The following is a 12662-nucleotide window of genomic DNA, read 5'->3' as shown; positions in this document are numbered from 1 at the left end:
CCCACCCCCAAACCTCCCTCCCGGGGTAAGGAGGCGACACGGCAGAGCTCGGTGGAGAATTTTATTGTCGTACGGTCGCTTCACGGGGTCCTAGGTACAGCCGCAGAGCCCCCGGTACCGTGCAGCGGGTGCTAACGCACGCACCGAAGCGATTACGCCTGCCACCCCCCCACCCCCGACACCCCCTGGACCCCCCCAGGATTTCCCCAGACCCCCCCCCTTGGCCCACCCCTAACATCCCCTTGACACCCCCCGAGCACCACCCGCCTCCGCACCCCAACCCCAGGCAGCGGCTGCTGGGGTCGGGAGGTCCCGGTCCAGGCTCTGCTCGAGGCTCTGGGGGGGGGCTCCAGAGATTTTGGGGGGGGCTCAAAGTCCGCTGAGCATACAGGGGGTGCGGGGCCGGGGCACCCCCGGCTGGCAAATAACACAGGTGACAGGAGAGCAGGGCCATGGGGCCAAGCGGAGCAGCGGCATCCAGGAGAGCGGGGAGAGCGCGAAGCATTTGGGGGGATGAGATTGAGGCGGGGGGGGCACATTTCAAGGGAAAAAGGAGCAGAAAGGGGAAAGCTCCAAATCCTCCCCGGCCCCGGGACCGTCCCGTAGCGCAGCCGGCAGCCCCGGGGGCTCCATGCAAGCGCCGCGACAAAAGGGAGCGAGAGCGCAGTGCTGGCACTGGGACCCCCGCCCGATGCGTGGGGCCCCAAAAACGAAGCCCTTGCAATGGCCCCTCCGCTGGTGGCTGCGGGGGTCACCCCATGAGGCCGGGCTCCTCTTGTGGGTTCCATGCTGGCTGCCCATGCCCCCTGGCGCGAGGCGTCCTCCGCTGCGGCGAGTGACCCGGCTGCCCTAAGGGTCTCTGCAGGAGGAAATGCCGGGGGGCCGTAACAGCCGGGGAAGGGGCGAGAGCCTACACGTGCTGCTGGTCCAGAGCCTTCAGAGGAAGGGGTTGAGGCCCCCCTGTGAGGCCGGGGGGGCTGGGGGTCCGCTCAGCGGCAGTAAGGGCTGCGGCAGGGTGCTGGGGAGCTCAGGGAAGGGCCCGGCGCCGGCCTGGGGGAAGGCACTGGCGGAGGCGGGGAGGGCGGCGGGGACGCTGCTGAGCGGCAGCGGCAGCGAGGCGCTGTAGGTCATGGCGTTGACAGGGAGGCCCGTGGGCAGGCCGGGCACGGGCGAGCTGGTCCGCATCTGGTTGAGCGTGGGCTTGGGCTGCTCGGCGAGGCTGAAGGGGTTGGTGGGGGACGGCGTGCTGAGACCTGCAAGGAGACAAGGGGATGCGTCAAGGTGGCTGCACGTCCCCACACCTTCCTCCTCTTCATCCTTCACCCCGAGCACCCCTCTCCCACCCAGCCCTTTGGGGACCCCAGGAGCAGCAGCACGGCCCCGGCACCCCGGGACCTACCCGAGAGGAAAGGGTTGCGCGTCTTGGCTGCCTGCGGCGGCGCGACCAGGGAGTCCAGGTTGACCAGGGAGGAGGCGGCGGGGCCAAGGAAGGCCTCAGGGGTTTTACAGTCCTTCCGCTCCTTGCAGGACTCGGCCAGGGAGTCTGCCAGGTTGGTGAGGTCGAAGCTCTTCGCCCCGTCCTGCTTGGTGCTGGGGAACAGGTCTCCGAAGAGGTCCAGCTCTGGGGCAGGGGAGACGAGATGCATGAGCCACCCGTGGGATGCCGACAGTGACGTGATGTTGTGCCCTCATCCCCCCCCGGGGCATTTAGGAGCACATCTTGCCAGATTGCAGCCTCTCTGCAGCAGGGCTGAGGCTGCAGCACCACGGGAGGCAGCAGGGATCGGGGACGTGGGTGCCCACAGGGACCGGTGCTACCCCCTGGGCTGCGGGGCACCCGAAGGCCACGGCACGGGTGGCTGCACGTGGGGACGAGCTTTGGCCACGCCAGCAAGGAGCCATGCACAGATGCAGGAGCAGCTCCTGGCTGGCCACGGAGCAGCCTCCCCGCCAGAGGCAGGGACGGAGGAACGTCCCCGCCTGTTCAAATCGGCCCCTGCCCATGTCCCCGGCGCTTACCCGCGGGGCTGCTGGACTTGGCCGAGGAGGGCGGCTGCGAATGCTCCGGCTCCGGCTGCTCAGCCGCCTCGGGAGGTTTTGCAAACAGGTCGAAAGCGTCCCCCCCTGCAGCTGGGGTGAAGAGGTGAGACTCGAGGGGGGGGGGCGAGCGGGAAGGCGAGGGGTGGGAGACGTGCAGGCGTGCAACGGGGGCTGCGGGGCTGGGGTCGGCAGCGCCCACCGGCCCACGGAGACTGGGATGGGCCAGAGCGGGAGCTCAGTTGCGAGCAGGCAGTGCTAGCCAAAGCAGCGGGGATAGGGCGGCCAGGATGGAAGCAGCACGAGGAGACCGTATTAACGACCAGTGCTTGCACCCAGGGCTGATTCTGCTCTCGCCCCCTTAGGGACCAGAAGTTAGGGCAACTCCCTGTGCATTTGGGGCAGTGGAAACAGGACTGCCATGAGGTGGGAGGAAACAACCAAGGAGGAACCGAGAGCAGCACCGAGCTCTGAAACCCACGTTTTTCCTATAAACAGCTCCCCACCTGCAACGTGGCAGGTGCGAACAGCAACCGTCCTGTCTCGGTGGGCACAAAGGGGAGTTTCGGGGGGGGAGCAAAGCCAACAGGTATCGGGGGGGGGGGGCACCACCCCACTGCAGGAGCGCTGCTGAGGCTGCCACCCACTCCCATGGGAGGGCTCCGTTAACTGTGCCGTGTTAATTAAAGCAGCCTGACTATTGCGGGCAGAGATAGAGCTTAAAGGTACCCTGAAGTCTTCGGCACGCCAAGGAGCGAGTGGAAGTCCTGCAGGAGGTGCTCGCGGAGCTGGCTGTGGGACAAGGGGCTCCCGGGACACCCACTCCCAGGACGACAGCACCAGCCAGCGCCGTGCACGATCCCCAGCAAAACCAAATCCCCGCCCGAGCCGCTTACCGGGGTTAGGAGGTGGCTCAGCCACAGCAGCCCAAGGGTCGGTCGCCGGCACAGCACCGGAGCCCTGGGCAGGAGGGGACGTTGTCCCCCAGGGGTCCCCAGGAGAGAAGCCAGAAGGGGCAGGTGCCTTCCCCCACGGATCGGCAGTGGCGGGGTGGAAATCCCAGGGCCCGGCGGGGGTTTGCTGGGACGAGGCGCTTGCCTGGGGCAGGGGCTCCCCGCTGCCGGCCGGCACTGGCACCCAGGGGTCTGTCGTGCCGGTCCAGGCTACCGGCTCCGCTTTGGGCTTCACATCTGAAAGGAGATGAGGGGAACAGGGTGGGGGGCAGAGGGATGCCGAATGTTAGGGACGCGCCTAGGAACCGTGGCTTCCCACCAGCATCGCCACCCAGGCGTGCAGAGGACAGGGCAGTGGTGGGAGGCAAAGCCAAAGGTCCTTATTGCTGAACGGGTGGGAACTGGGCAGGGACAGAGGCTGGGGAGAGGTCTGTGCCGCTGCCCCGAGCTGTGGCAGACCTGGAGCAGCCCCTACCTGGCACATCCCATGGGTCGACAGACGTGTGGCTGGAGGGGGCTGGCACCGGCCCGAATATATCTGCCAGCTCCAGGATAGAGGACTGCAAACAGAAAGGGAATAAAGGCGTAAGGGAAGCACAGCGTAGACCTGAGAGCCCAGCCCAGGGCCACAGCATCACTCGGGAGCTCTAGGCTGCATGTGTGGCCATCCAGGGCCCTGGTGCTTCACCTGGCTTTTCTTCATCTTATCCTCTTCCTCCTCTTCCTCCCCACCCTGGGCAGTCTCTTCCAAGGCTCTCTGCAGCAGGGAGTTCTCCCCTTGCCAAGCCCTCACCTCCTGCAGGGACAAGGGACGGGGCCGTGAGCGGGCCGGGGCCCCCCAGCGGACACCTCCTCCAGGAGACAGACCCAGCGCAGGAGCTGCCACCGCATCCCCAAAAAGTCCCAGCATCCGAGCAGAGGTAGCTCCTCTGGGGCCGAGCCCGCCGGGAGAGCACGCAGCGAACATCCCCGCAGGAGCGAAAGCGAAGCGGGCGCAGGAGCAGGGCCGGCAGCGAGGCCGGCGGCCGCAGGAGGCAGAGAGAAGCCCAAGTGCAAGAGAGAGGAGCGCCTGGGGCTGCGGGGCACAGGTACCTTCTCGTGCTCCTCTTTGCTCAGCGCGAGCGCTAGCTGCAATTGCCTTTCTTCGTCTGTACTGGAAAGTGGAGGAAGTGGCTTCTGCCAACAGAGGAAATCGGGTGAAATTTCAGCTCGGCCTCAGCTTGCCGAGCAGCTCGGTGGTCGCCGTCCTTGCCACCAGCATCCAGCAGCCCCTCGCCTACCTGCACAGCATGCCCATAGGCTTGCTGCGGACCCCAGCTCTCCGGTCCCTGAGCAGCCTGAGCTCAGGAGTCCGTCCCGTCCCCTCCTCTGGGGTACGGACACTCAGACCTGAGGCACTTTTGGAGAGGGACCATCCTCACACCACCACGGCAGCCCTGATCGCCGCCCCACGATGCTCATCCAGGGCTGGGAACGGGGATGCCGGTGGGGGTGTGCATGTGCACGGCTGTGCACGCGTGTGCGAGCGTGTCTGCATGTGCACAGCCCAGGGGGGCTCTGAGAGGCAGCGCTTTCGAGAGCATGTTCCTACAGAGCTCATCGCAGCAGCGAGTGGAAGCTATAAATACTGCATTTCCAGGACTAAAATAGGGATACACACATGCTGTTCAGCCTCCAAAAGAGCCACCAGGCAGGGGAAGGCGGGCAGTGGCGAGCACTGCCTGTGAAGCGTGTCCCCTGCCCCGGCAGGACCGAGGACGCGATGCTGGGTGCCAGCCCCCCAAGGACACTGCCCACGTCCTTGGCGTGCCCGGCCGTCACCGCACGGGCTGTGCCAGCCAGCGGCAATCTCGGCCGGTGTGCAAATAAGCCGTCCCCAAAGAAAAGGGGCAGGTAGGAGAGGGGACAGCGCTGGGGGAGGCTGCACAGCTGGGGCTGGGGCTCGTTTGCTGCCCACATCCCCCCTCGGCTCCGCCACTTGGAAAGGAGTGGCCGCAGGCGGAGGCAGCCGTGCCCCAAGCAAAGGGCAGCGCAGCGGGACGTATCGCCTCCCGACGAAGGCAAGAGAAACGGGACGGGGGACCAGAAGACCTTGGTGGATGAGGGCAGCTAGGTTTGGTGTCTCAGCCATGGCGCTGTCCCTGCTGGCATGAGGACGGGCGGCACAGACAGCCGGTGCCCCCGCTGCCTGCCGGTGACTGGGATGCAGGCACAGCGCGAGCAGCCCGGTGCGGTTGCGGATCTGTGCACAGCCCTCGGGCAGCCCCATACCCACCGTCCTCCACAGGGGCCGAGCCCCCACAGATAAGCCTGGGCACGGGGCAGACCCCAGCCCCACAGCCCTACCTTCTCGGCCTCCTCCCGACTCATGGCCAGGGCGAGCTGCAGCTGCAGCTCCTCCTCGCCCGTCGTCTGCGGCCTCGCTTGCTCCAGGTCAGAGGCGAACCGTGGGGATGAGGACGATGCTGGGAGAGAAAAGAAGAAGAGGTGAAGGAGCAGCGTTGGGACTTCAGGGAGATCAGCCACCCGTCCAAGCAGCCCCCCCCGACCCCATCCACAGCTCCAGAGGTGGTCTCCCCAAGGGCCATACCCCCAAATTAACGCTTACAACCACCAACGAGCTGCACGCCGCAGCCAAGCATCGCCACCACCACCCCAAAAAGCGGAGGGGGAGCAGCAGGTGGGCGCGGTGAACCTCACACAGTAACCACCTCAAACCGCACACAGCTCCCTCCTCCTCCCCGCCATGAGCACTCACAGTTAAAGGAGGAGGGCGAGCCCCGCGTCCGGCCGTAGTCGTCGCCGTAGGGTGAAGTGCGGCGGCCGTAGGCGGCCTGGTGGCTGCCGCTGCCCATGCCCTCAAGGGCCATGCGCTCCTTGGTCTGCAGCGCGTGCGCCCGCTCCTGCTTCAGCCGCTCCTCGTCCTTGAGCAGCGCCATCACCTGCTTCACCTTCTCCCGGATGTTGATGCCCTGGTCCTTGCCATCGCGGTCCACGTACTGGAAGTCCTTCAGCGTCTGGATGGTGTAGAGGTTCTCCCGGCACTGGTGGGTCACCTTCTCGGAGCCGGTTTTGATGAGGTAGTCCAGCAGGGTGAGGGCTTTGTACACGTGGCGCCAGTTCTTGCCGCTGTCGTTCAGCCGCCGCCAGATCATGCCCATGACCTCGGCGAAGGCCACCGTGTTGAAGGTGAGGTCCGCAATCTCCGACATCAGGGAGCTGGGAGGCCCCCAGGGGTCGTTGGAGGTGGCCTCCCGCACCTTGATCTCTGCCTCCGAGTAGTTGTGCACTATGTTCTTCACCTGCCGGCGCAGGGCCGAGGTCGTCATGGCTGCGCGCTGCCCGGGGCCCGCCGGCGGCGGGCGCTCGCGGCAGGGAAGGGACGGGCGCTCACGGCCTCACCGGCACCTGCAGCGGGGAACGGGGACACAGAGACCTCAGCACCAGCCCCGGCTCACCAGAGGCCCATCCCAAAGCCCTCAGCCGGCACCGAGGATGCTTCTCAAGGTGGAAAGGCCCCTCGCCACCGCATCTAACGTTCACCAAAAGCAAGAGGGATGCAGGATGCTCAGGGTGGAAAAAATATCTTACAGAAAACCGATACCTAGCACTGCAGAGCTGCCAAGAGATTTGGCTTCAGATTCAGCAACATTTGGATGAGCTTTTACCAGGCGCTTCTGCTGCTACGAGCACCCACCTGAAAATGGCAGCTCCCTCCTCCAGCCCCAGGCTGCCTCCGGGTCCCAGCCCCCTGCAGTGGCCCAGGGGGGCTCCCCTGCACCCCCTGAGGCTCCCAGCACCGCCAGGACACATTGGGTGAAAATAAAGGCCTGGTGTGACTCAGAGCCTGCCCTGACGGTTTTGCTGAGCAAACTTGGTGATTTTGCTTCTGGGATGGAAACACGTGCTGCTGTGGGGTTGCTAAATCAGGGGGCTATCCTGGTTGCTAAACCAGGGGGCTATCCCGGTGCCAGGCCAGCAGACAGGGCGGGTAACACAAAACCCCCTGCAAAATCCCCAGATCCTGCCCAAGCCTACCCTGTGCACGGGTGGCCGCTGTTGAAATGCGTCCACGAGGCTCCCGGCTGACCTGCACCCGCATCCCCTTCCTGTGGGGTGGCCACGAGGCACCCGCGGGCACCCTGCCGCTGCAGCTTGTCACCACGGGTCCCTGCCGTGCCACCAGCCAGGGCTGGCAGGGCCGGGAGCTGCCCCTGTCCCTTCCTGCTGGGAAGTGCCCATCCTTCGCCAGCAAAACCACGTGGCTTGTCGTTGCCCCGTTTTCTTGTGACCCCATCACAACTCTGTGCCCTGCTCCATGCCAGTCTCACCTACAGGGTGGTCAAACACCACTACCCTCATTGTATCGGGGGATCAGCAAAGCCAAGAGGCAGAGGCTGGAAGCAGGCTGGAGCTCCCCACAGCCGGGCTGGGAGCTGAGCTCCTCGCAGAGCTCCCACCCCAAAACTCACCGGCAACGCTTCCCTGCTCCACGATAAGGCTGCCGGGCACAGGCCTATCTCCCCTGCCCAGCCACGAGCGCGGCCGGCGATTACCGGTGCCCGTCCCAACACCCAGCTCACGAAGCCGGCACCTCCCTGCGCCACAGCCACCGCGCCACAGCCGGCCTCTCCGCCGGCACTGGGCTCTCGAACTCGGGACGCCGCTTCCCCAGCCGACACAGAACCACGCCGGGGCCGTGCCGACGTGCCCACGAGCCACGCACAGCACCCGCCATGCTCCCGTGCAACCCGTGCAACCGGTCCGGCACCTCCTGCTCCGGCGGGCCGGCGGCACCGTGGCTCCGCCGGCGACGTCCCCGTGAGTCAGAGCAGCCTGGCACTGCCGCGCTCGCGGGCGGCCCAAGTTTCTCTCCCCAGACGCTTCCCTGTATCGATTTCCTTTCGCAACGCCGCTGCTCGGCGCGGCCTTTGGATCCCACCAGGAGAGCCTCGCTCGGGCGGCCGCGACGCCGGTGCGGAAACGCCTTCGGGACGAGGGCAGCAGCGCGGCAAAGTCCTCCGGGACTTGGCTCCGCGCTCTGCTTTCCACCACCACCCCTCAGGAAGATAAAGTCAGCTTTCCAAAGGTGCCACCGGCCCAGCAAACACCGGCGTGCCCGTCCATCGGCCTCCAGGGAGGGCTGTCCCTTCCTGTCCCCAGCGGGTCCCTATGCCCGGGAGAGCCCCAGCCCAATGCCACCGGCTCCGGCACCGCTCGTCCTGGCCGGAGAACGGGTCCCAGATGGATTTCACCAGGCTTCCCGCGAAGTCTGCGTGGATAGAGCTGGGAAAAGGGGTTGGGACAGCGGGTGGAGGAGCACGGCCCTGGCTGGAGCGCTGCCAGCGGCATTGGAAGCAGCGGGTTTTTACCCAGCCCGGTATCCCCCCGGAATATAAAGGCAGTGAAACAGAAGCTGTGCGGGAGATAAGGCGGCAGCGCCCGGCAGCTCATATGGAATTACTGCAGTGACCTTGAGCTGGAGGCTGCCAGGTGGGAGAAGGACACCGGGGGCTGGGGACAGGTCCCCATCGCCCGCGTCCCGGCGCAGGGCACTGCGGAGGCTGAGGGGATGGGGGGGGCGGGAGGACACACGGGTGGGGGGCAGGAACGGGGTCAGGGGGGAGCAGGAGGGGCTGGGGGCACCGGGAGGGGGCACGGGCAGAGGGGACAGGGGCCGGGGGCACCCGGGGGGGCTCGCCGGGTCCCCGATCAGGTGCGGGGCTGGGAGGGAGCAGCGCCCGAAATGGAGGCAGAGCCCCCCGGCGGGCAGCACCGGCGGCTCCGGGGGACCGGCGGGGACCGGGACCCTCCCCCGGTGAGCGGCGGGACCCCGGCAGCCCCCGGTACCCCCCGGTACCCCCCAGCCCCATTCGGGCCCATCCCGGAGCCGCATCCCCCGGCATCCCCCCTGCGCTCCGCACCGCCTGCGGATGCTCGGGGCCGTCCAGAACCTTCCTCCCTCCCTTCCTCCCTCTTACCTCGGCGGAGCGGCGGGGCCCCGCCGCGCACGGGGGCCGGGACCGGGACCGGGACCGTGCACGGGGGCCGGCACCGGCGGGAGCGCGCAGGAGGCGGCCGCAGCCCTCCCGCTGCCTGCTGCGCGCCGCCGAGCTGCCGGGCAGGCTGGGCAGGTCCCGGCTGCCCGCCTTAACCCCTTCGGGGCCGACCGAGCCCCGGCCCGGCCCCCTCCAGCCCCTTAACGCGGGTCTTCCCCCGGCCCCGAGACCCTAAATCCACCCCCCCCCCCCCCGGTGCGCTAACCCCGGGGGGGATGCGGCGCCGAGCCCCTGCCCCGCCGCATGCGGGAGGCGGGGATGCTCTAAATGCTCAGTCACTGCCCCTCGCTGGCAGGCTGCCAGGCGCTGCTCGCTTTTTTTTTATATTTTTTTTTTGATTTTTTTTCCCTCCCCCCCTTATTTTTAGACAGGAACCAGCCATCCCCAGGCTTGGAAGCACCTCCGAATGATGCTGACCTCCCCCCCCCCCCCCCCCCCCCCAATGCAGCTCCCTCTCTGGTACCCAAGGCCACCGCTGCAATTTGAGTTCGGCAAAATTTTTGCCCGGATCTAAATTTGGAGCAGATTCTTCCCCTGCTCTGAACAGCTCCCAGAGCCTGGCTCGGGGAGAGAGGGAGGCATCAGATGACATTACAAAATAAGTCATGTCTCTCGATTGCTTCAGTGCCACCCCCACTCTCCCGGCCTCTGCCTTCCATTTTAATCAGTGACAGGCCTTCAAGTATTATGGATATATATAATCTTTTTTAATATCACTGGCATTTTCCATAATAGAAAGCATCTCCCGGGTGCCGAGGCATTGGGGAGGGGATCGCGCCTCCCTGCTGCTGCCCCCACCACAGAGCAGATCCATCTCACCCCAGGCCCTGCCTTGGGTCGCGGGGAGAAGCCAGCAGGGAGGCACTGGGCTTCCAGGGGCTTCATGGATCTCATCAGCCCGACTTCCCTGGCAGGCTCAGGCCGAGCAAGCTGAACATGCACCCAGTCCCGCTCTCGGCTGCGGCCTGTGGGAAGAGCACTTTGCACATCCAGCCCTCCGTCGGGTCAGCCAGGAGAGCAGCCCGCTGGGGCAACCCCGAGGGAAGCCTCCCGCTGCCCCGCTCTTGGGGATTTCTCTGCCTCTGTTCTCCACAATTCATCTGGGGCAGAGGGCCCAGGAAGGCAGCTTGCCGCTCTTCATCCTCTCTGTGGGGAGAACATGCTACGAGCAGCAGCAGAACTGTGCAAACGTGGGGGTTTTTTGGGTGGTCTACACCCTCACTATAGGAAGTGGTGAACCAGCGAGGCTCTAAAGCTCATTTCCCTCAGCTCTGGTGCAAGCTGGCTGCTCACCAGGCCCCTTCTACAACTGAGAACCTTCTGGAAACGTGCCGTCACCTTCCGCTCACGGCCTTTTCCTGGAATCCCCCTTCCCAGCCTCTCTAACAGCGATGGTGTCTTCAGGCCCTGCGTCACGTGTTGGTTCTGGTATGCAGCCCGCAAGGCCAGGGAGGTCACTCACCTCAGTTATGTAGCAAACAGCACGAATTATTAACACTAATACAAATAATGCCCACATTTGGGGGAGGAGAAGGAGCGCTCTCCTTGCTAGGACGGGCACAATGGGGCCTGGAGTACCCCCACGTCCTTCAGTGCGCGGGGCTGACCTGCTCACCAGGTTTGGGGCTCCAAAGACAGAACCCACACCTCAGCACACAGCAGGACTGTAAAACAGGGATACATGTTTCTAAGGGTGCGTTTGGGAAGCTGGTTCTAATTTTACCACATTTCCAGTCATGTAACTTGCACCAATCAATGTAAAAAATAATAACGGAGCTGGCTCAGCGTAAGATACAGCAGCCAAGGAGCAGAACATTGCACTTGTTGGCCCAGCCCAGCCCTTCCTGGGCTGTGTTTGTATATTGTTCCTGAGGAGGTTCTTGTCCAAGGCTGTAAGAGGCACCGGCAAGATTTATGACAAAAAAGTATAGACTATTCCCAGCATGCAGATTTGTTGTTCTTTGCAGAAATTCTTATGCCACCATCCCCAGGCCTCCAGGCTCCTCCCTTGGAACGGGAAGGAGAGAACTGCGTATGACAACTTTCCATCCTTTAGTATGTGACTAAAAGGAAATTTTATTTTATCTGTTTTCTTACTAACAAGATTTTCCAAGAGCAGAGGTATACATGGAGCCTGGTTTCTATAGGCTGGACCAGATGCATTGGTCTTGCAACTAGGCTTTGCCGTCTTTTAATGTGAGACTACCAAATGGAAGCATTCCTGTCTTTGAGACAATCACGTTGTCTCTGTTACGTGCAGACTCCCTCTTGTCTAGAAGACAGATGGCTTGAGCTGTTTGAGTTGGGCATATTCACAAGCTGATAATGATCTCCAGGGAGGCAGGAGCTATTGTCAGAGCCTGTGAGACACACCCCAACTTCAGGCCTTTTTCCTCTCTGATTCTCAAAATGTTGCTGAAATTCTCACTCCAGTAATGCTGAGCAGAGACATTCCCTTTGTGGTTCTGTGCCCGCTAAGCCAGAAGAGGCTCCATCCTTCCACAGAAGCCAAATGCTTCTTCTCACCCTGCTGAGTGAGAGCATCTCAGAACATGAAAGGTCTCACCTGGCCAGCAGAACAAAATAAGCTACAATTTGACAGGGGCTGAGGGGAAGAACAGACACTTTCTCCAGAGATAGCAAATGAGTTAAAACAAGAAACAAAAAGAAAACAACTCTGCACAAGGAAGTTATTTTGTACTGCATGTGGCTCTGAGACGCGTGTCGGTGTGGTTTCCCATGTAAAAGAGCACGTGCCTGAGGCACACACGCCTGGTGTAACCGTGCAGCGATGTACAGAATTTGTAACAGTAATGCTTAGCATGGATATGAATCTGCTGTCTAAGAACCTCAAAGGTATCATGAACCTCAATTAATAATCTACATTGATGTCATTTATTTACAGGGCCAAAGCCTTTCTGGGGAATGCTGTCCAGCTGCTTGAGCAGGAAGGCTGCACTTCATCCACGTACGGTGCCAGGTCAAGGGAGACCCTGCTTGCTCTGCCTTGGAAGTCTGCTTCGATCCAACCCCATCAGCAGAGCATACAACATTAAGAACGGGTATGTTTCCACAAAAAAAAGCTCCGTTCCAGCTGTGAAGCACGAGGAAACCCAGACAGAAAGAGGTGATAAGCAGAGATGCACACGCAGGCTGATAGAGACAGGAAGGGTGGCTCTAACACAAGGCCCAACCCTGCTCTCCATATTTATAGCATGAATTTCACTCATTTTAATTCAAGAGTGATTAGTCTTGGAAGTAAGCAAGTAAGAGTTGACTCAGAATGGGGCATGGGTACATTAGGCTGCATAAAAAGAGACTGCATGATCAGCACATAAATAGTTGTGTGTGTAAGAAAAAGCAAGGTGGCACATCCTTCGGAATAGTGCATTTTCACTGAGATCCTGAATGCCCCAGAGAAGCCGCTGTCAAGAAGTCCTGAGAGGAGACTAGACAAGCAGTCAAGAATATGATCAAAACCAAGATGGATTTTTCTAAGCTACTGTCCTAGTACTTGGGCTCATGAGTACAAGGAACACCCTACTTGCTTGCTAGCCAAGCAAGATTGAAAAACAAAGACTGACACCCCTCACCCTGACTGGCAATTTTAAGT

General features: G+C 62.7%; 1 protein-coding gene across 5 annotated transcripts; it reads right to left on the bottom strand.

Annotated features, from left to right (window-relative positions):
• Window positions 1-52: 52 nt before the first annotated feature.
• Window positions 53-9186, bottom strand: EPN3 (epsin 3). Of its 5 annotated transcripts, none has more exons than XM_040530588.1 (10): window positions 8972-9183; window positions 5749-6398; window positions 5337-5455; window positions 4083-4166; window positions 3679-3786; window positions 3466-3550; window positions 2934-3227; window positions 2020-2130; window positions 1400-1621; window positions 53-1253 (listed from the first exon to the last, which is right to left on the bottom strand). In XM_040530588.1, the coding sequence occupies exons 2-10, from the start codon at window positions 6317-6319 to the stop codon at window positions 937-939; spliced, it is 1911 nt and encodes a 636-aa protein (XP_040386522.1). In that variant the 5' UTR covers window positions 6320-6398; window positions 8972-9183; the 3' UTR covers window positions 53-936. The 5 variants fall into 5 exon arrangements, with proteins under 5 accessions (XP_040386522.1, XP_040386524.1, XP_040386523.1 ...); XM_040530590.1 differs by lacking the exon at window positions 8972-9183 and adding an exon at window positions 7762-7780; XM_040530589.1 differs by lacking the exon at window positions 8972-9183 and adding an exon at window positions 7322-7699.
• Window positions 9187-12662: the final 3476 nt, after the last annotated feature.

Source organism: Cygnus olor, chromosome 18 (assembly GCF_009769625.2).
Source record: "Cygnus olor isolate bCygOlo1 chromosome 18, bCygOlo1.pri.v2, whole genome shotgun sequence".
Classification (NCBI taxonomy): domain Eukaryota; kingdom Metazoa; phylum Chordata; class Aves; order Anseriformes; family Anatidae; genus Cygnus; species Cygnus olor.
Note: the sequence above shows the minus strand (reverse complement) of the source record. Positions and strands in the feature narration are given on the sequence as shown.